The 19534-nt window shown below is 40.9% G+C and overlaps 1 protein-coding gene across 1 annotated transcript in view; it reads left to right on the forward strand.

The window, feature by feature from the left end:
- The first annotated feature begins 3088 nt into the window (after positions 1–3088).
- Positions 3089–19534, forward strand: part of CDK19 (cyclin dependent kinase 19) — a 121697-nt gene continuing 105251 nt past the window's right edge. The window contains exon 1 of the mRNA XM_031504391.2: positions 3089–3319. Coding sequence (XP_031360251.1) covers positions 3192–3319 — 128 coding nt within the window. The 5' untranslated portion in view covers positions 3089–3191. The remainder of the gene's footprint in view (positions 3320–19534) is intronic.

The raw sequence follows: 19534 nt of genomic DNA on the forward strand, positions 1-19534 counted from the left end.
GTCTGACAGCCTGTGCCACATACAGTGTTTTTTCCACCTTTATGAATTTGAAACGGAATCCTGCTGTATACTCCAATCTCAAGAAGAAACAAATGGGCCCATTTCCATCTTCCAACCATAATAAAACTTCTGCACAAATGAGATGGTAGCCTCATTCTCATCAGCTCTAATCTGGCCCGTGCTTGAAGCTGTTTAATTGGTTCTACACTTTTAGTGGCTTTTGTGTGGCCAACATAAGGATTCAGAAAGTAGAAGTAGGGCTGAGTCATGAGAGAAGGAATCAGGGCACAGATCACATTCTGGGCTTTTCCACAACCTGACTTGTACCAGTCCAGCCTTCACTGGTGGGGCTCACAAAGGGAATGAGAAGAGCATGGCTTTATTAGTCCAGCAAAATCAAGGCTGCGTGGGGATGAGACTGCTGTCTATAAATACTTTTGGCAGGGGTACACACAGGAGAGCAGGAAAGGCTACTTCAGGACAGTATTTGCACAGCAAGAAAAGATGGACGTGGTACTGGTCACAAGGAAACGTAGGTTTGACATTTTTAAAAGGCTTCCAGCTGTTAGAGAGGTTTTTCCTCGGACAGCCTCCCAGTAGCAGCACTGAAGGCCAAAAAATTTACTGGCAAAGCACAATTAATTTAGGGAAGAAAGGATAAAATGGCTGCTTGCAACACTAGGGAACAGTGTACAGTAGAGGGTGGAGGGAAAATTATACTGCCTTGGCTTACAATGCCAGGTCACCATAATGAGGGTGCTCTTACCCCTCTCTCACCAGCACTGTGGACTTAAAACAAATTATAGTAAAAGACAGTCTTGTCAGTACACTGTAAAATTAAAAGAGTAAAAACAAATGCCTTACTGATGAAAAGGGGCAATAATGGTTATTTTTCTTGGTCAAAGAGGGCAATAGGAACTACTTGAAGAGTTTATTGTTACAAATATTACCAACACCAAGGTAGTCTGTATTCCATTTGATGTTAAAACTGCCAGAATGAATCTGGGTAAAATAACCTTCTACAGATAAGTTCTCTTTTTTATGTCTGCATCTTTCTTCTCGGTGTTCGTTTTGATTACTAGTTGACCAAAGATGTGAACGCTTTGCAAAATTTAAATAGTTAGCTCTAATTTTAGTAAATGTCTTTAATGGTGACTGTGAAAGATCGATGGTGTTCTTTGTCCTGTTCAGGAAAATTGCCAGCTCATGATCAGGCCTTGCTCAGAAAGATCCACATCTGCAACTGCAAAGCAAAGCACTTGAGCTCTCTGGAAATTATTACTTTGGTAAAGGAGCAATGAAGTTTCTGAGAACTTCAGTTGCTAGCTACCTGTCTCAAGGGAAATTCTGAATCATCTCTTGCCTTCTGGAAGAAATAATCACCTCAAAATGGTTACACTCCTGCCTTTCCTTGAGAAACAAACTTCTGGCTATGACCTCATGACTTAGCTATGCACTAGTAATCATATATAGTACCCTACCTTATCATGCACTTGACACCTCCCTTTGCTTTGTCAGCAACGACAGCTTCTCATCAGCTTCTCTACCCCTCCCATCCAGCATGTGGAAAAACTTTCCATTGTGGTAAGTAATGCTGGCAGAGCAGGTGACGAACTGAGATTGTTTTTGTGTATGGAGAGATGCCATTTTTATTCTCCCCTCCTCTAATTTAATTCTGCTTCATTCACTTGCTGCTGGCGGGAGTAATCGAAGGTTGAACACACAAGGTGGACGCTCAAGTGCTTTGCTTCTAGAGTGGGATGTAACCTGCAGGTCAGGTCAAGGCTGACCTTACACTCCCTACAGCTCCCTGAAAGGAAGCTGTAGGTGCGGGTCAGCCTCTTCTCCCAGACAACAGGTGACGGGATGAGAGGAGATCATCTCAAGCTGCTCCACTGGGGGCTTATGCTGGACATGAGGAAGAATTTCTTTACAGACAGGGTCATTAGATTTTGGAATGGAATGCCTGGAGAGGTGGTGGAGTCACCATCTCTGGAGATATTTAGGGAAAGAACGGACATGGCACTTAGCGCCACGGCCTGTAGTTGATATGGTGGTGTTTGGTCATGGACTGGATTCGCTCTCAGAGGTCTTTTCCAGCCTGACTGACTCTGTGATTCTGTGTGACTCTTCGTACAGTTGCCTCTGCCTGGCACTTCCATAATGCAAGTAAGATTGCAGACTGGTGCTTTTCACAAAAAAAGATCTTCGAGAGACCAAGACATAACATTAAAAGGCCTGAATGTTTCTGTGATCTCAAAGTGCTTTGACGAAATCTGAACCCCAAAGCAGCGCCGCGTTTATCTAAAAATCTCTCTGCTCGGGGCTGAAGGGGCACAGCCTTGCTACGGCATCGGATCATAAAGACGCAGCAATACGCCTGGCTTCTATCCGAGCGCAAACACAGTATGTACCCCCGTATTTCTGTAAGCGACCGGTTTATTTAGCAGCACCTAACGACGCGAATCCTAGCAGGATTCCCGTTTCCAACATGGACCCGCAGCGCCAAGCCCTGGAGCCGGCCGGGCCCGGCCCCGCCCGCCGCACGGCGGGGCAGCACTGACCAATCACAGGGCAGCATCCCGCAGGGAGGCGGGGCCGGACCGTGAATGGCAGCTGGCGAGATAAACAAGTCGCCGCACTGTTCGGCGCCCCGCAGCATGGGTGCGTGTGCACTGTCTGCTCCTCTGTTCCTCCCTCCATCTCTCCCTGCCAGCCAGAGGCGCCGCGTCCGGCTGTGCTCGCCGCTCCCGCCTGTGCGCGCAATGTGAAGAGTCAGCAAGTTCCCAGCGGCCGCTGAAACGCTCCGGTGTCTCCGGAGAGGGCAGTGCGCCGACGCCGCCCGGCCGGGGTGGCCCGAGGCATGCCGGGAGTTGTAGTTCTGCCGCTACGGCGTCCTGCCTGCGGCGGCGGGGCCGGCTCCCGCAGCCGCACTACGACTCCCGGCACCTCGCGCGCCGCGCCGCGAGGAGCCCAGTTGAAGCGGGTGGCGGCGGCGGAGCGCGCCCCCTCCCCCCCGCCGAAAAGCCCCAAACCAAAACAAAAACAAACCGGCCCCCCGTCCCCCTCGCCCGCCGCCCCCGCCGAGCCCCGGACATGGCGGCGCCGGGAGGGGGCTCCGCCAGCTGCGGCTGCTGATCCGGCCGCCGCGTCCCCCTGCCCGCCCGTCCCTCCCCGCCCATGGGCGAGACATGGACTACGAGTTCAAGTCGAAGCTGGCGGCCGAGCGCGAGCGGGTGGAGGACCTGTTCGAGTACGAGGGATGCAAGGTGGGCAGAGGCACCTACGGGCACGTCTACAAGGCCCGCCGCAAGGACGGGTAAGGGCCGCGCCGAGAACCCCCTTCCAACCCCCCCATCCCCCCGCACCAGCGCCCTCCCCTCCCTCCCTCCCTCCTCGGAAAGTTTCTGGCAGCGCGGGGGCCGGAGCGCGGAGCCCGCCCGGGTAGCGCCCGCCCCGCGCCGGGAGCGGGCCCCCTGCCCCGGCCCCGGCGCCGCTGCCCGGCTGCTCAGAGCGACGGAATCGGTTATCTGGAAGAAACCTCTGAGATCATCGAGCCCACCCTGTGACCGTACATCACCATGTTCAGCTATACCGTGGCACCGAGTGCCACATCCAGTTTTTCCTTAAACACCTCCAGAGACGGAGATTCCACCACCTCTCTGGGCGGCTCATTCCAATGTCTAATCACCCTCTATGTAAGCAGTCCTACCTAATGTTCAACCTAAAGCTCGTCCCGCTCTGCCCCGTTTTCCCCCCGCCATCCCTGGTGGTGCGGTGTCAGCAGGCTGTGCCCTGGGGTCGCCTTTGCTTTGCACGCCGTGTTTCAGGTCGTCGCTTTCGTCTTTTGTGTGACCGCGTTCGTAATTTGACGGTCTGTTCCGATTACTGGCAGGGGATTGAGAAGGGAGGAGCACCTGGCTCCCGACGGCCCCTCCCCGGCTGCTCCCTCCCTGTGTGTTGGTCCCTGGTGTGTCCCCAGCCCCAGGCACCCTGCTGGTGCCAGTGCCGGGCAAGCTTGGCTTGATGGCCTGTCCGGGATGCTCCTTGTAGGCAGAGCTGGTGGCTTCTGTCCAGTACCAATGCACAGGTGTGTCTCCATCAGTTTCCCATGAAAGAGCAGGATACAAGTCCCTGTCCCTAAACACTTGGCTGGTGGCTTTATACAGAGAGTCCTTTAGGCGTTAAGCCCATGTATGTTGGCTAAGCAAGGTTTATTCTCTTCTTTGGGGAAAGCCAGTATCATGGGATAAGTATTCCATGGATGCTGTTTTCACAGTATTGTGGTTAAGAGAGCAGTGGGGAGGTAGGGTTGCAATTTGAGATTGTTTGACTGGCATACAGTTGTTAAAGGGGAGCAGTCCTGAGGCCTGAGCAAGGCTTTGTGCAGGTGTGGGTTCCAAATGGAATAATTTGCTTTCAGAAGAGCCATTGAGCACTTTTTCACTGTGATGTGTGCCTGGTGCACAAACCCAGGCTGTGTTTTCAGAGTGTTCTAAGCATACTGTAAGGTTGGATAAAATATACCTGTGAATTACAGGTGATTCCTTTCTGTCAGAATGTTAAAGGGAATAGCCTTCCATTATAGCCAATGGAAACTTTGAAAAAGAAGAGACTGAACGTGGAAAAATGACAACTTTTATTTAAAATTTTGGAAGTGGTTAATGGAATGCTGCTGCTTTAGATTAGTAGAGAAGTCTAGGGATTCTTCTGTAGGATTAAATGGCATTCTTGTGTGTCGTGAAAATTTAAACTCTGAATTAGGAGGTTGTAGTATAAAAGTGATTAATAACTGAAAGGTAGACACTAATTCCAGTGAAGGATTAACTACCCAGAAATGAGCTCTGATTCTGACTAGCTTGCTCTGCAACCTTAGGAATACTAGAGCGTAACTAACTTGAAATATCAAAGCTTTTCCAGGTATTACAGTGCCACTGAGCTCTTCCAATATTTTTGAGTTAAGTGATCCTGGTTGCTTCTTTTTCCTAATTATTAATTTATATATATATATGTAAAACATACATGGGATAGGAGGAAAGTGGTAATAAGGAAAGGAAGCAGTAACAAAACCACCAAAAATGCTAGTTAGATGTCTGTTGCTGTTCTTTGATATAGTAAGCCTAAAATTGCTGCTTGTATGAACAGCATAAAAAACGGCAGCACTTGGATTTACTGTTTCAAGAAAGAAAGAAATTCGGAGTAAGTTAAAGTCAGACATTTTTCCTTTCCATCATCTGAAAGGAAAGCCATCACAGGAATTATATTGCTGCTACAAAGCACCATAAAGAACATGTCTTCAAAATCCCTAATGATATGACAAATGCAAATGGGTAGTAAAGCAAAAGTAAATATGATAAAAAGATAGCTAATGTGTCAGAGCTGGGAATAATCAAAGGGAGACCTTGAGCTGTAAGACAACTAACTGGTAAAAGGAAGTGCAAAGTTTCAGTGCTGTCAGATAGATTGACATATAATATAACATGGCACAAATTCAACTGTACTATATACTCAGAGGCTTTACTTCATGAAGTTTGAAAGTGACTTATTTTTTCTCTTTTTTCTTTATATTAATTTTATGGCATTGGTGAGTTCACTCTTAGTTGCTCTTGTGTAAATTTAGATCATTGGGTGAAAGTAATATGTGAACAATTTAGGAAAATATTAGAAAACAACTAAAGCCATTAATATGAGATAATTTCCTTATGTAAACTCCTAGCTAAAGTATATATTCAGGTTGGAGGATATTTAGCATTAGTTATGAACTTTAAGGGATCCCTAATAAAAGAAATTAGCAAAAGAAATCTAGCAGTGGTGCATATTCATTGTGTGCTGATCACTGGGGGCTTTTGAGCCTCGTGTAAAGGAATTCTTCTTTAGCTGATTGCAGAAACTGTTTCAGTATTTCCAATTTGCAAAGCATTCCTGTATAAAAGAAACATTCTGTCTTCTTGCTTCATGTAGGTAATTTACAATCTCAGGAGGCTGAGGGCAATAAGAACCTTGTAGCTCTGCAGAAATTCCACTGAGAACTTGTCACTTCATGTTTCAAAAAGTTGGCATATGAATTTTATGAAATAGTAAAATGTGTTTTTTACAGAGCTTGGCAAGCTGTTAGATAAAATGCTGGTAGAAAAAGTGGTTGCGTTGCTTAGATCTCTGTGAATGGCTTGTGCATAAAAGCAGTTTTTTGACAAAGTAACAGCTTAGTTTGGCTTTTTCAGCCTAGAGTAGAATATAATTTTGGCATGTTTCTAGTGAGCTGACTGGTTTCTATGAAAGTTAAAAGATTTTTTCTTTTTTAAATAGTCAGATTTGAACAATGTTGGTGTTACATTTTAATGCACTGCATCATTATATTTTTAGAGATTTTGAGCAGCTGCAGCTTCTATTTAGTTCAGTAGTGTTTATATGGTCTGATGAGGTCTGGAGGTACTACTTGTGTTATACATTTAGCTAAATTAGGCACCTGTGTTTACAGAACTTTCATTAGTACCTCTGTAGTCCAGAAAGTGTAGAAAATAGGCATATGTATAACCTGTCCAATCCTTTATTTCATGTACACTAAAACCAGACCAGTGACTTTTATGGGGGAAATCATGATATAAGCTTCATGATTGCAATTCAGTCATCAATATTAGGTTTTTAGCTCTTCATGTAGCTGGAAAATCTGTTACAGTTTTTTTGTTTGTGTACTGCTTCAAAGCATCATGTTGACTTTTGCTAAGTGTTTTTTTCGGACACATTCACATCTGTCTAGTAAAGCAAAGAATGCACCTTTTCCAGTAATGTTTAGGAAAATGCAGTTTTGTTTCATGCCTTACCTCTCCTCATTATGTTCCTTGCTGCTTCTTGGATCACATTGTAAGCTACAATGTTGTGCTTAGTTGTTTAATTTCTTGGATCTCCTCCTCATATGAGAGGCAGGTTTTAGGATGAGTGAGGTTTGGAAATTCTGTTTGCAAGAGTTATTTTTCTTTACTTATTTGCAATGATCAGTCTTTGAATGCAGGCCACTACAGGGTATTTCTTCACCAGGATGTCAGTCCACCCTCAGGTGGATGTTTGCATGAGTCAGCAAGCTGAAAAGACACTACTGATGGTTTGTCAGGAGCGCAAGGAATAGTGGGATGCTTGAGCCAAGTAGAAAATAGGCCACTCTGTTCTTCATTTTGTAGCAGCAACAGCAGATGCAACACTTGCAAAAGCTGCATCTTCATGTGAATAAAACCTTTCTATTTATTGCTGCTTCTGTTTACCTGTAAGCAAAAAATTGAGGTAGTTACTTTTTCTCAGTCTTGGGCTATAAATATTTCTTCTTCAATTCCATATCTGGGTTTGGACAACAAAGATTATTATAAAAATTACCTATATAGCTACCTGGAAAGAAAAAAAAAGTCTGTAATTTTAATTTAATCTGTATGTTTCAGAACACCTTTCAAAAAGCAAGTATGTACTTTTTAATCTTGTTACTGAAGGAATGCCAGAAATACGAAGTGATCAGCTTTCCAATTGATGGCTGTAGAAGGGCCAGCATGTGTATCCTGGGCAGCTCCCAGGCTCACTGCCAGCTCAGTAGCTGGCGCTGCTGGGCAGACCCTCCTGCCACTTTATATTTTGGCAACATAAAAGATTTTGCACTGTCCTGGACTTACAATGTATCAGCTAAACCAAGGATGTAGATTTATGTGCGACTGTAGTAGTGTACTTTAGTAGCTTGTCAGATTACTGTACCTGTAACTTTTCAAAAGGGAGTTGGTATAAAATAAGTTTCACCTTCGTTGCCAAATACGGAATTCCCTTTTGAAAACTGGACAACAGTGATGCAAGTCTAGAAACATCACTGTGGAATACAGGCATAGGAAAGGGAAGACAAATGAAATATTCTTTCCTTTTCTTGACCCTATTTTTCAGTACTCTAAGTTTGTAACTGAAGAGGAGAGTCTGTTTTCTTCGTTGGACTGGCACTGGTGTGCAGCATCATTAATGTAAGGTTCTTAACTCACAGCTTCCAAGTCCACGTTAAGAGATGAGTGCCCCCTTCCTGGCAGTGTTCAAGGCCAGGTTGGATGGTGCTCTGAGCAATCTGGTCTAATGAAAGGGTTTCCTGCACATGGCAGGAAGCTGGAACTAGATTATTCCAACCCAAACCATTCTATGGTTCTATGAAAGGTAGGAATGGGGAGAGAAAGAAGGATGATGTATAGAACCAAGGCAAGTGTATAATCTTGACACAGAACTTCGGCTTGTGGTTGTGGCTGTGTCAACTTTCCTTTGTTTTAGTTTTTTTTTTTTTATTTGATGAATATTTTTTGTTTGAAGCAGAAGTAGAAAAATATTGATTGAGAGAGAAAAAAAAAATCTGCTATGAAGCATGGCTCCATTGGAAAACAGAATTCCTGCTGGAGTAACTTGGTTTATTTGGTATTTCTGCTAATATTGTTAAATTGTTCAGAGGTTGCATCTGGTCAAGGTGATGACTCAGGTCACTGTGGTAGTAGAAAACTGAAAGTGTGTAGAAGAGGTAATCTGCTTGATCTCTTAAATCAGTATTCATATAGCAATTAATTTGTGTACTGTTGCCCCCATATTCTCATTTTGTAAAACTGAAATTACTTAAGCTATATAGCAGGAGTTTGTCAGGAGAGGAAACTTCTACTCAAGTTAGCTAAATGCTGCAAATGAGCAGTGTTGGTGGCAAAATTTCGGGGGACGAGTACATGTGTATTGCAGTTGAATTTACTCTTAAAAGAGAGGGAACTCATTGATGTGGTAAGGATTATACTCTCTTGAATGTGAAACTAGAATATTATTTACCAATGCAAGTTGATACTTGTAAGACATTTGAGAGGCTATAATAATTTGTATCTTTACATTTTCTTACGTCCTCTATTTGACATTGCCTTGAACATAAGTAATTTGAATGTTGTGCTTAACACTCAAATTTAAAAGCAACACTCTAGTTGCTTTTAACTAATATAAATCTGTGACAGGCTAAATCACAGAATTACTGACTGAAGTCAAAATGCAATGTATCAGATCCTTAACAATTTAGGAATCTGCAGGAAATTTTCTCTGCAGGAAAATGCCTTACCAGTTATGGTATATGCAAACCTGTGGTTTGCTTTCCAATTTCATATTTTTTCTTTTCCTGATAGAACTTCTTATCTTTAGGAGGGTAGAATGGCTGAAGGTGTTTATGCTTTGCTAAAATCTCTCAAAAGCAAAGAAAACCTAAATACTAGATTTATATGCAAATCCTGAAAATACCTCTTAACCACTGAATGCTCTCAATATGTGTGAGAGGGAGCAGCAGAACTAAACCAAACCTGTCTAACTAGTTGCCTGCCATGCATTCTAATAGAAAAGTCCCCATCTAGGAAGAGATAATTAGTGCTTCATATCTGTGCCTTAATGAGAGCTGCTGTTGCAACTATACCGTGGCTTTGCTTCATGCCCAAAAGGATAGTGCAAGTGGTGATGAGTAATCTTTAGTGCTTCCCACAGACTCTTGCGTGTAGTTTCTCTCATGGCTATTTCGTAGTTTCTTCTCTTACTCTCCCTGAAACTAAGTTCAGAAATGAGCTGTAAAGTGCATCATCACCTTTTGGTGGTGTGGTGAAGGTAGGAGCTTGGGGAAGAAAGGGGGTCAGTAAGATGTAGGAGGGGTTGTGTTCATGCAAGAAGGTTCATGTTTCTGAGTGACGGGGCTAAGAGTTTTCCAGTAGAACTGCAGGAAAAGGAAGTGAGAGGTTCAAAGGGGAAAAGAGTTTCTTTTATATCCCACATCTGGTAATAAGGTGTAAAGCAAGACAGACCATGGACTAGGTCAGAAACGAAATGTTTCTTGTGTGAACTGCTTGACATAGCAATTTAATATGTTGCATTTCTGGGTAGTCCAATCTAACATGTTATTGTGAGTAGATGTGTAGAGGTGTTTTTTGTAAATTTATTTTCAACATGAGTATTTTTACATCGTGTATGATCTGAAAAGAAACCAAAAAATCAGCAAAAAAACCTGAAGCCCCAGAAACTGCTGTAGTTCATGATGCTGCAGATGTGTTTCTACAAGTAACCAAAATTTCTGTGGAATGTCCTAACCAAATTGCACTAGACATTTACCAGTAACATAAAATTTTCGCCTATGTTTTGAAAATACCTCCTGAAATGCAGTTTGCCTCTTCTGTGGCCCTAACAAGCTCATGGCTTGCACAGACTTGGGTCAGAAGGTGCCTTCGTGCTCTGGTTGTAGCAGCTGAGTTCTGTGTTGAGAAGTGACTCTGCACTTGCTGCTGCTTGTGCTGGGTCCTGCTGGAGGTACGGTCTGCGTGTGTCCTCAGGAAGGGATTGTTAGCAGCAGTGATAGGCAGCTCTCACATTCTGCTTCCACAGATGTGTTGTTCTTTGAGCTCCTTTGCTGGCATTTGAGAACTGACATACACTGCAGGTGTGCTTTTTTTTTTGTTTGTTTGGTTTTTTGTTTGTTTGTTTTTAACTGAAACAAAGTGTTAGAACTTAAAGATTTATTTGTTTCAATAACAGCACATTTGCTTGAAGGAATGCTGAAACTGGTCCAGGACAACTGCATTTAGAATAAATTGGCTAACTTAGTATGTGACTTCAGGAAATGAGGAACAGTTTCTACTTGTGTAGCAAACACAAGAAGTTTATTGTTTCAACTTTACTTGAGTTTCATGTTTTCTAAATAGTATAGGTTTCTAAAAGACCTCCCAGCTCTGGGAACTTAGTTTCCATGGTTTGCTTGACTGTAAGTTAGATGACTGACAGATAACAATGCTAGTTGTGATGATATTAGAAATCATTACACCCCTTGTGAAGTTCACTGTCTCAACAGATTCAGGAAAAAAAATGTGCAGAAATATTTTAAACCAAAATTTGTTGTTGACAAAGTTAACAGGGAAAGTCTTTAACTCAACTGAAACTTAACTTCTATATCTGAATATTTTATTAACATTTTTTAGACTTTTCTGTGGGAGTACAATCCTTTCCTTTAGTGGTGGGAGTTTGTTTGAGAGAGTTTATGAAATACTAGTGTATCTAATAAGATACTAATACGATATCTAATAAGAATCAATGTTGTGGAGATAGTGTCAACTGACTTTACAAAATGGGTGTCTGTAAGTGTGGATTGGCTTTTTTGGTTAGTGTGTTGTGATTGAGGTTTTTTATCTATCCTTTATTATTTATTTTATTTTACCTTATTGGAAAGAATGACTGACCTTTCTGTTTGTGAGAAAGATTGAGAGGCTGAGATTACTGAAAGAGTGAATCCCTGAAGGGCATTATTCATGTTCATGTTTGCTTCTCTCTTTTCTAGGCTTAGGAATCTTTAAAACAATATTTTCAAATGAGGACACTCTATAACTGCTTGTTTCTCCTCAGCTGTCATCTGTTTTCTACAAAATTCATAATCCTGAAATATTTTACAGTTGTTTATTTTGTAGATGAAACCACACTGAAGACAGGCTTTCTAATAGGCAGAGTAATGGCCATAGCTTGTGGTGTGTGTTGGGAGTGTCAGGTTGCTCAGTTAAGTATCTGGGTTTTGGGCTAAATAAAAGCACAGATATAACATGGAGTGAGGCTGGGACATTGTGGCTTTAAACATGTGTTCCCATAAAGTGGGCCTTGTGTGCAGTATGATTTTTTTTGTTCATTCTGTGCTGACTTAAGTAGAAAATGCTATTGATTTCTTTTTACAATCAAGTGAAAATTAGAGTTATAGGCAATTGACTTAGAGGCAGAAGCTAAATCTACTGGAATGGAAACTGCATCTGGAGGTATGCTTCACTATTTTTAAGCAATATATCTGCTTTCCTCATGCATTAGTTGAAGGAAGAATCAATCCTTTTTGTGCAGCCAGAAGGTTTTTTCCCTCTTCTGTCCTTCCTTTGTTTTGCTGTCTTTATTAGAGCACTTGGAAGCATTCACCCAGGTTATGCTGGGATTCAGCTCTGCCTCTGATTGTCCTTGACTGTCCCACCTCATTGGTAATGTTTTGGGGCCTGAGAGCGTGAAGAGATACAAGGGCCACTCATGTGTGACATTTCTAGCAGCATTTTGGCTCTGAAGTAGATTGTTTTGAGAGAGATACTTCTTATAAGTTGTGAATTCTGCAAATTCAGAGGTGTTTAGAGAAAATTCTCACCTGTGTTAATAATGAATTACCATGGATTCATGCTAAGATTTAACACCTTGCATCTTCAAAAATGCTGTGTTTGTTGCTTGCATTAATTATCATCAGTGCAGCTGAGAGTGGGTGTCAGCTCATGTCTTTGAATGTGTCTATTCCTAAAACGGAGTTTCTGTATCACTTGTTGTCTTGTTCCCAAGGACATTGTACACTTCAAAGCTAGCTTATGTTCATATCTTTTGATTAAAACCAGGCAATGTACTGGATAGCCAGTTGTTCCTTTGCCCAGTTCTGCCATGCTTCAAATGAGAAGCAGAGCTAGACAAATTGCCAAATTTAACTTGACCTTCAGAGTAACCAAGACTTGTTATGAGTAGAATGCCATTTATTCTCCTTTTAGTGTCAATTCACTGATGGGTAAAAACCAGCATAAAACTTCATCAAGTGATGTTCTTAAACCTCAGATTGTGACAGACGCCTGTTCTGACTATGGGACATGGAGTTCTAAAATTCAAAGGAAGCAGAATGCCCCTCCCTTTCCCCTGGAACAGATATGATAGATGACTAAAGACCTTGTTTGTTTTTGAGAAGTAGCAAGGTTGTCTTAGTGGCAGGAATTAAGACCTCTATCTTCGAGAAATCCTCACGTCCTGACACTAAAGTGACAGAGAAAAGTGGAGATGTTCCATTAAAAAAACCCATCAGAAATGATGGTTTTTTTACGTTTCAGACTCGGACCGCGGGATGACTTTATGTAGTTTCATTCCAGTCCTTCTACTTTACTGTGAGGGTGTTGTTTCAACTTTACAACTTTTCAGCTGTAATAAATGTGCTCTGTTTCACTCTGCCCTGCTCTGACCATATGGAATTTGGGTCTTGCTTCTTATTTATGATCTGGGTCCAGCTTTAGCACCTAAAGGCTAATTTACCACCTAAGAATTACACTCAACGTTGTGTTAGCAAGCTTTCGTGTAGATCTGGCTTTGAGAATTGGTAGTTTCACTTTAGATGGTTTGAGTTAGGAAGTCTGAAGGAAAAGAACAGAAAATTTATGATAGATCTCTGATAGATATGGGCTTTCATGTGCTTTAGGGGAAGCATTTGATTATGCCATGAGTCAGAAAAGGAAAATTGAGTAACTGGAGCTTTTAGGCCATTGCCCTGCTGTTAGATTTTACATTGAGTCAATAATTATTCATATTCTGCTATAGGTGAACCTAATGAATTATAGGGATTTAGAAAAAAAAAATCTGCACCTGGTATTTCAAACATGTTCTTGCTAAAAATACCCCAAAGCACAGGTTTCCTATTATTTGGTGCTTTGATAGTAATTTCCCACCTATCAAAGTTGTAGTATTTAGCCAGATTTAACACTACAGAGAAAGAGCTCTGATACACATTAAGCTGGATGGTGTAGTTACAGTATGGCTTTAGGACTTAAAAAATTCCTAAACGAGACAGCTCATGTCTTCACATTTATAGTTAGTTGCAAGCATTCTTCTTAAGTGATTTTATTAAGCAAATGGTAGATTCTTTTTTTAGCATAGTCTTAGGACCCTGTTTTTATGATCTTGGTATGTAATTTGCTGACAAATAAAAAATTGTTTCCTTTTCATTTCAGAGTTATTTTTCTCCTTGCTACTGCTATTCCTTCTTTTAAGGTAGCAAATCCTCACATTTGGTGCCCTTTCAGGCAGGGAGATATTTCCTAAATCTATCCGTTATCTGTAATCAAGCCTGTTTGTAAAGAAATAAAATCACTGCAGCTCTCTCTCTTCTGCTTAAATATAGCGAATGCTGGAAGAAGCTACCTGGAGCAGCAGAATAATTTTACATCTTTCAGAGCTTAATGTGAACACTTTAGTTTTTACCCTTACAAACAGGCTGTCAAATCTGCTTACCCCAATCTGCTATGAATGTACTTGTATGAAATTCACAGTTCTCAGTCAGTCCAGATACTTAGGAATCAGTCTAATTTTAGCAATAGCAACAACCCTGTAGCTGGTGGAGGTTTCTGAATTTTCATCAATAAGTCTGGAATGGGGGTGGCACTTACTGAAGTTGTGCTTTCTTTCCATGCAAATAGTTTTATTATTACACTGTAAAGGCTAAATTTTTAATAGATTAAGGTTAGTAAGATTTCCAGTGCTCTGGTATTACATAGATGACTGTGCTCTGGTATTACATAGACTGTGATGTGAAATAATCTGAGATTATTGTTAACAGTTAGAAAGTATCTATGCTACAAAGATTTGTTTTTAAATTTCTAAATTAGAAACTACTGGAATAAAGAGAAGAGCATATGGTTAAGTTAGGTATAATGGTGCTGGAATACTTTCAGTCTCCTCACATTAATACTAAGAGATCTCTACTCCTTACTCCCAGTCTAGTGAAATCATAACTAGGAAAAAGCATCTTTTTTTAATGACAGAAAACCTTATCAGTGCTCAGATTCACTTTTGATCATTTTAATCAGCTGCTCCTCATGCATGAGGAACATATCATATATCTTAGGTGAAGTTTGTGGGTGATTTATAGGTATTCAGCATCTGTTGTGAGGCTTTGTGGAAGCAGGCAATGTCAAGGGCATTGTGTTTAATTACAAGTAGCTTAGCATCACTTTAAGAACTTGCCTTGTTCTTCAACATGCACATTTCCCCCTGAGTTCATAAACTGGTTTGCAGAGGAGTAAACAAGGGGAAGGATAGCCATATCACTAGTGTGATTTAGTGATAGACTTGGGGTTGTTCTACAGATTATAAATCAAAATCTGTTTTAATTTCTCAGGAGTTTCTGTGATAGCACAAAGTATCTTAATAATATGATGCAGTTAGTACTTACAATATGAAGTCTTCTAGTCTGACAGGAACATGGCAGATTTTCTAGCAGGTGAAGCTGTGTGTAATGGTTCTTCTGCCTATTTTTCATAGTGTACATGATGAAAGGTAACTTTTCAAAAAGCTTAATTGTAGTAATCAATTGCTCTGTATTTGAATACCAGTTTATAGTAGACTTAAGCTTAGAATGCTAATTTCAACCAAAAAAACCACCCCTATTTCTTGAAAGGTTTTTTTTTTAACTAACCAACCAAGAAAAAAAAACCTAAGTATTTAAAAAATTCACTGATTGCATTATGATTCCTGAGTTAGCCTTCTTTGGCATGCATTTATGTCTGACATTGGCAAGTCAATGACATTGGCAATTACTGAAAAATGGAGTAGTAAACGATACAGTGTTCAGGAATGCAACATGGTATTGTTGCATTTTGAGAAGAGTAACATCTAAAATTCTAAAATGACTCACAAACTTCTGCCTTTTGCATGTATTCTGAGGTTGTTCTAAAGGGTTTCATGGGTAGACTTTAAGTCTTGGAGGTAGCAGAAGATAGAGAAAAGTGCTTCTGCCTTGTGTTATTCTGTGTATATACTGAGCTATCTGGTGTCATCTGATGTTTGGAGTGAGACCTGGTAGAGTTCAGTAGGTATCATCAGGCAGTGATGCCAATGGAGCTGAGAAACACTTAAGCACCTTTTTGAAAATTGAGATTGTAAGGACTTGAGACCCAAAAAACCCCCAAAAAAACAAATCAGCAAAACCCCAAAAACCAGAAATGCAATATTTACTGTAGCATACTGTCTTGATTCCAAAATTCTTTTTTCCCTCTATTTACCTGGATCAGCCTTGGACATTCTATTTTCACTCTACTTTTTTTTAATACTGTGTAGTAGAGACTGTCCTCTTTGATTAAAGTTTGTTGCATTGTTCCCACTCCTCAAGTTAACTTCCGATGTTTCTGATAAGATACAAACTCAGCTTTTAAAGATTGAAGGGTTACTGCCTGATGGGGAGGTTGGTTTACCACCCTACTGTTGTTCACAAGAATTGGTTTAGTTACCCAGTGGGCAACAAGCCGATAACTACACACTTGGGAGAGACATTGATGATTTTATTTCAGAGTTCTGCAAGCCTGGGTGCCCAGTGGAATTCCACAAATCAAGCACAACAACTGTCAAAACCTTTTGCTATTTATATGTTTAGCAAACAAAGGAATTAGTGTTCATTGGCTACATGTTACATAATCCTTGTATTAATTAGTCTTCTACCTTCTATTAGTTAATGATTCTCTCTTCTCATGCTGGTCAGTCCCATGGTGTTTCTCTTCCTTTGGGCCGATGGGTTTTTGGGTCAATGATCTGTGAGTTGGTGGCTGGGATCTCCCCCTGCAGAATTACCTTTTACCCACTCACAGCTGGTTCAGCACAGTTGCTGGGTAAGGTTTATTAGTTTCTTCCTTATCTTGGGGATTCTGCTCAATGTCCTTGTGGCCCATGAATTCTGCATTCCTTGTGTCTGCTGTCAGTGGTAAATCCTTCTCCCCAACTTTGTTAACTTCCCTCTGGGTGTGAGATCACTGAAACCTGCCAGGCCCTAAAGCTTAGCAAGGCAATTCTACCAACCAGTAATTTGTCTTTCTAGCACCTGCACATCACTTAGAACTTGTGGGCTGCTGTCTGTTTTACAGATTAAATCTCCCATCTTGTTGGTAAAGCTTGAAAGTATACAAAAATCAAACATTAAATAACATCCTTTTCTTAAGAAAATTTTACATATTCCACATTTTGCAAAACTGCCACTAAGAGGAAAGCCCAGGTCCAGGTGACATACATGTCTGCTCTTTCTGTATGAGAAGTCCTTTCCTGTGACTGACACATGTGATGTTCTGTTTGCAACACCAAGAAAGCTCCCATCAAACCCCTGGGGGATGCATCAACATAGAGGCCAGACATTACTGAAACTCTTCACAACAGCAGAATGAGGTACACACCTGCTGATTTCATCCATTCTTTTCATGGCCAAAAACAGCCAGTTGTACTTCATGTTGTAGTTTACTTGTCTGGGTCTGGGTTGTAGGAGTAGCCTGTAGCTACTGTGACGTTTTAGTTGTTGCCTGTGAAGGTGAAGGAAGACAAACCTTTCAAAGGGCAGATGCAGTTAGAGATTTCTTTTCAAATTTCTGGTTGCCATCCTTACTGTTTTACATTTTGTGTTTCTTACGTAGCTCTCAAAATGAACTAATGGCAGTGCATTGAAATACAAAGTATATACTCCTGGATAGAAATAAATTAATAGCAATCTGTAGATTCACAGCTTCTGTCATTTTGACTGGTTGTCATGTAGATGAAAATGAGCTGGCTGAGCTGCTGACTGGGTAAGGCTTGATAGGTTTGGAGGATAGCGGTAAAAGAAAATTACTGTACAGTCTGGTAAAGAACATGCACCCTAGAGACACCATGTGTAGATTTTTTTAATCTAATAATTATTTTGGCTTAGTGACTCTTCTACATCCATAAAAACACTAAAGCACAAGAACTCACTACTTTTTAGAAAGGATTATGTCCCCTTTTCCAGTCAGTCATAGATTACTTTTCTGGTACTGATACCTTTGTAAAGGGCTATGGCCATGTGCTAAATACAGGATTAAATCCATGTGCAGCTTGCCTAATGTAACCAGTGCTGAGCATGATCTATTTAGTAGTGACTTGGCTGCTGTGTTCCAGATGAGGTTTTCAGTCAGCTTCTAGTTGCACTTCAGTGTCATGGTTTTGCGTTTTCGCAGGGGGAGAAAGGTTTGCAACTCTTTGTGATCTCCTGCTGAGTGATTAAGTTAATGAGGTCTGGCAGCAATTAAACAAAGTGATCAGAATGTAACCAGATACCTCTGTGGACATTGTGTTCCAAGCAGTACTGTGAAGGACACTGAACTCCATAGTGTTCCCAGGCTTTGTCCTACAAAGTCACAAATACTTAAATTCTAGTAGTGTTGTTATGGGAGTGAATTGTTGTTCTTTTCTATTACTTTTTTTTTTTTTCTAGATAAGTCTTGAAATGGTTTTATGGTGCACTTTTTCCTGGTTAAGAAAATGTGCACTTGAATTATTATTTATTTGTGGTATTGTGCACTTAATTTAAGGCAGCTATTATTAGTTATACAGTAAGCATAATATCTCTATTAATTGATGTGATAGTCACAGTTCCAGGTTCAGAGTGATTGCAGTTTTTCAAGCCAGTTCCTTGATGTGGATAATTAATTCTGAAGTTGGGATGCATGTTAAATTATCTGTAAATTCAAGAGAGACCATCATTGAAAGTCTTCAAATTTGAATAATAGGGATAAAACAATTGTTTGAACTATGCACTGTTTTCAAATCCTTCTATTTTTTATGGTCTCAGGCAAGTTGTTTCTAGTTTTTCATTCACTTGTTTGTAAAGTAGTTTCTCATATGATGGGAGGTCTCTGAAGTACAATTGCAATGGTTAAGACAGTTTAGCTCCTTTGATATGTTGTAATTATTCCCTAAGTCTTCTGAGCTACATTTTTTTTTTTTAGTGAACTTGGTATTTTGTTCTTTCCAAAGCATTTGAAAAATGGAAACTGAAAGTGTTACCCAGAAGAAGTAGAAATCACATTTTTGTTTTCTTTATTGAGTACAGCTGGACATCAACCACTGGGTACAGTTTTTTTGGGCAAGAGAACAGTGTTCCTTTGAACAGTACCAATTAGAATATTGACAGCAACCTCAAGGACTGCAGAATCGGATATTTATTGTGAGGGAGAAAACCTTGATCTTGAAGACCAAGTTTTTATAGTGGAGGAATGTTCTCAATACTTGCTGATATGCATGAGGACCTTTGTTTTTTGCTACCTATGGCAGTTTAAAATACCATTTGGAAGTTTTTAGGAGGGCACTATCTCATACTGGCAGTGTCATTTTGGTAAAAAGTTAATCCCTCTTAGAATTGCATGAATTGTCATATTTCTGAAACCAGAAGCAATGCTGATTTTCATCTTTAACCCTTAGTTTTGGATAAGGGAACTTGAAGCTTAGAGAAGCCTTGTAGTGGTGTGATGTGGTGCTTGTTTTATCAGGCAAATTCTGCTTTAGTTTTAAAAGCATTAATAAAAATTGTTAACTCAAAGCTTCCAAAGTATGGTTTCCCTTTGAGTTCCCTTTGAGTTCTGCTTTGCTATGTTTTTTACTCAGATTAGTGAACACACTGCCACCATCAGCCTGGGGTGGCTGTTTGATACAACCTGCTTAATTAACTCTTGATCCATGGCACTTGCTTCCTGCCCTCTGACAAACTCCCTTACAGCTGGAGGTTAAGACCTTCAAGTTAGTTGGCCTGTTCCTGAGGCAGTGTTTCTGCAGACCAGATAAAAATGATTGTGGGCAAAGACCTTGCTTTCTGCTTGGCTATCCCTGGCATGGGTGTCTTGCCTCATACCAGAGCTGTGTGGTTTGTGGTTGTTGTTTGGTTTTGGTGTTAACTTGATCATGCTTGCTTTGCTCCTGTAAAAAATGTGCTGATATAGGATCTGTC

The sequence above is a fragment of the Lonchura striata genome, chromosome 3 (genome assembly GCF_046129695.1).
Source record: "Lonchura striata isolate bLonStr1 chromosome 3, bLonStr1.mat, whole genome shotgun sequence".
NCBI classification, from domain to species: Eukaryota; Metazoa; Chordata; class Aves; order Passeriformes; family Estrildidae; genus Lonchura; species Lonchura striata.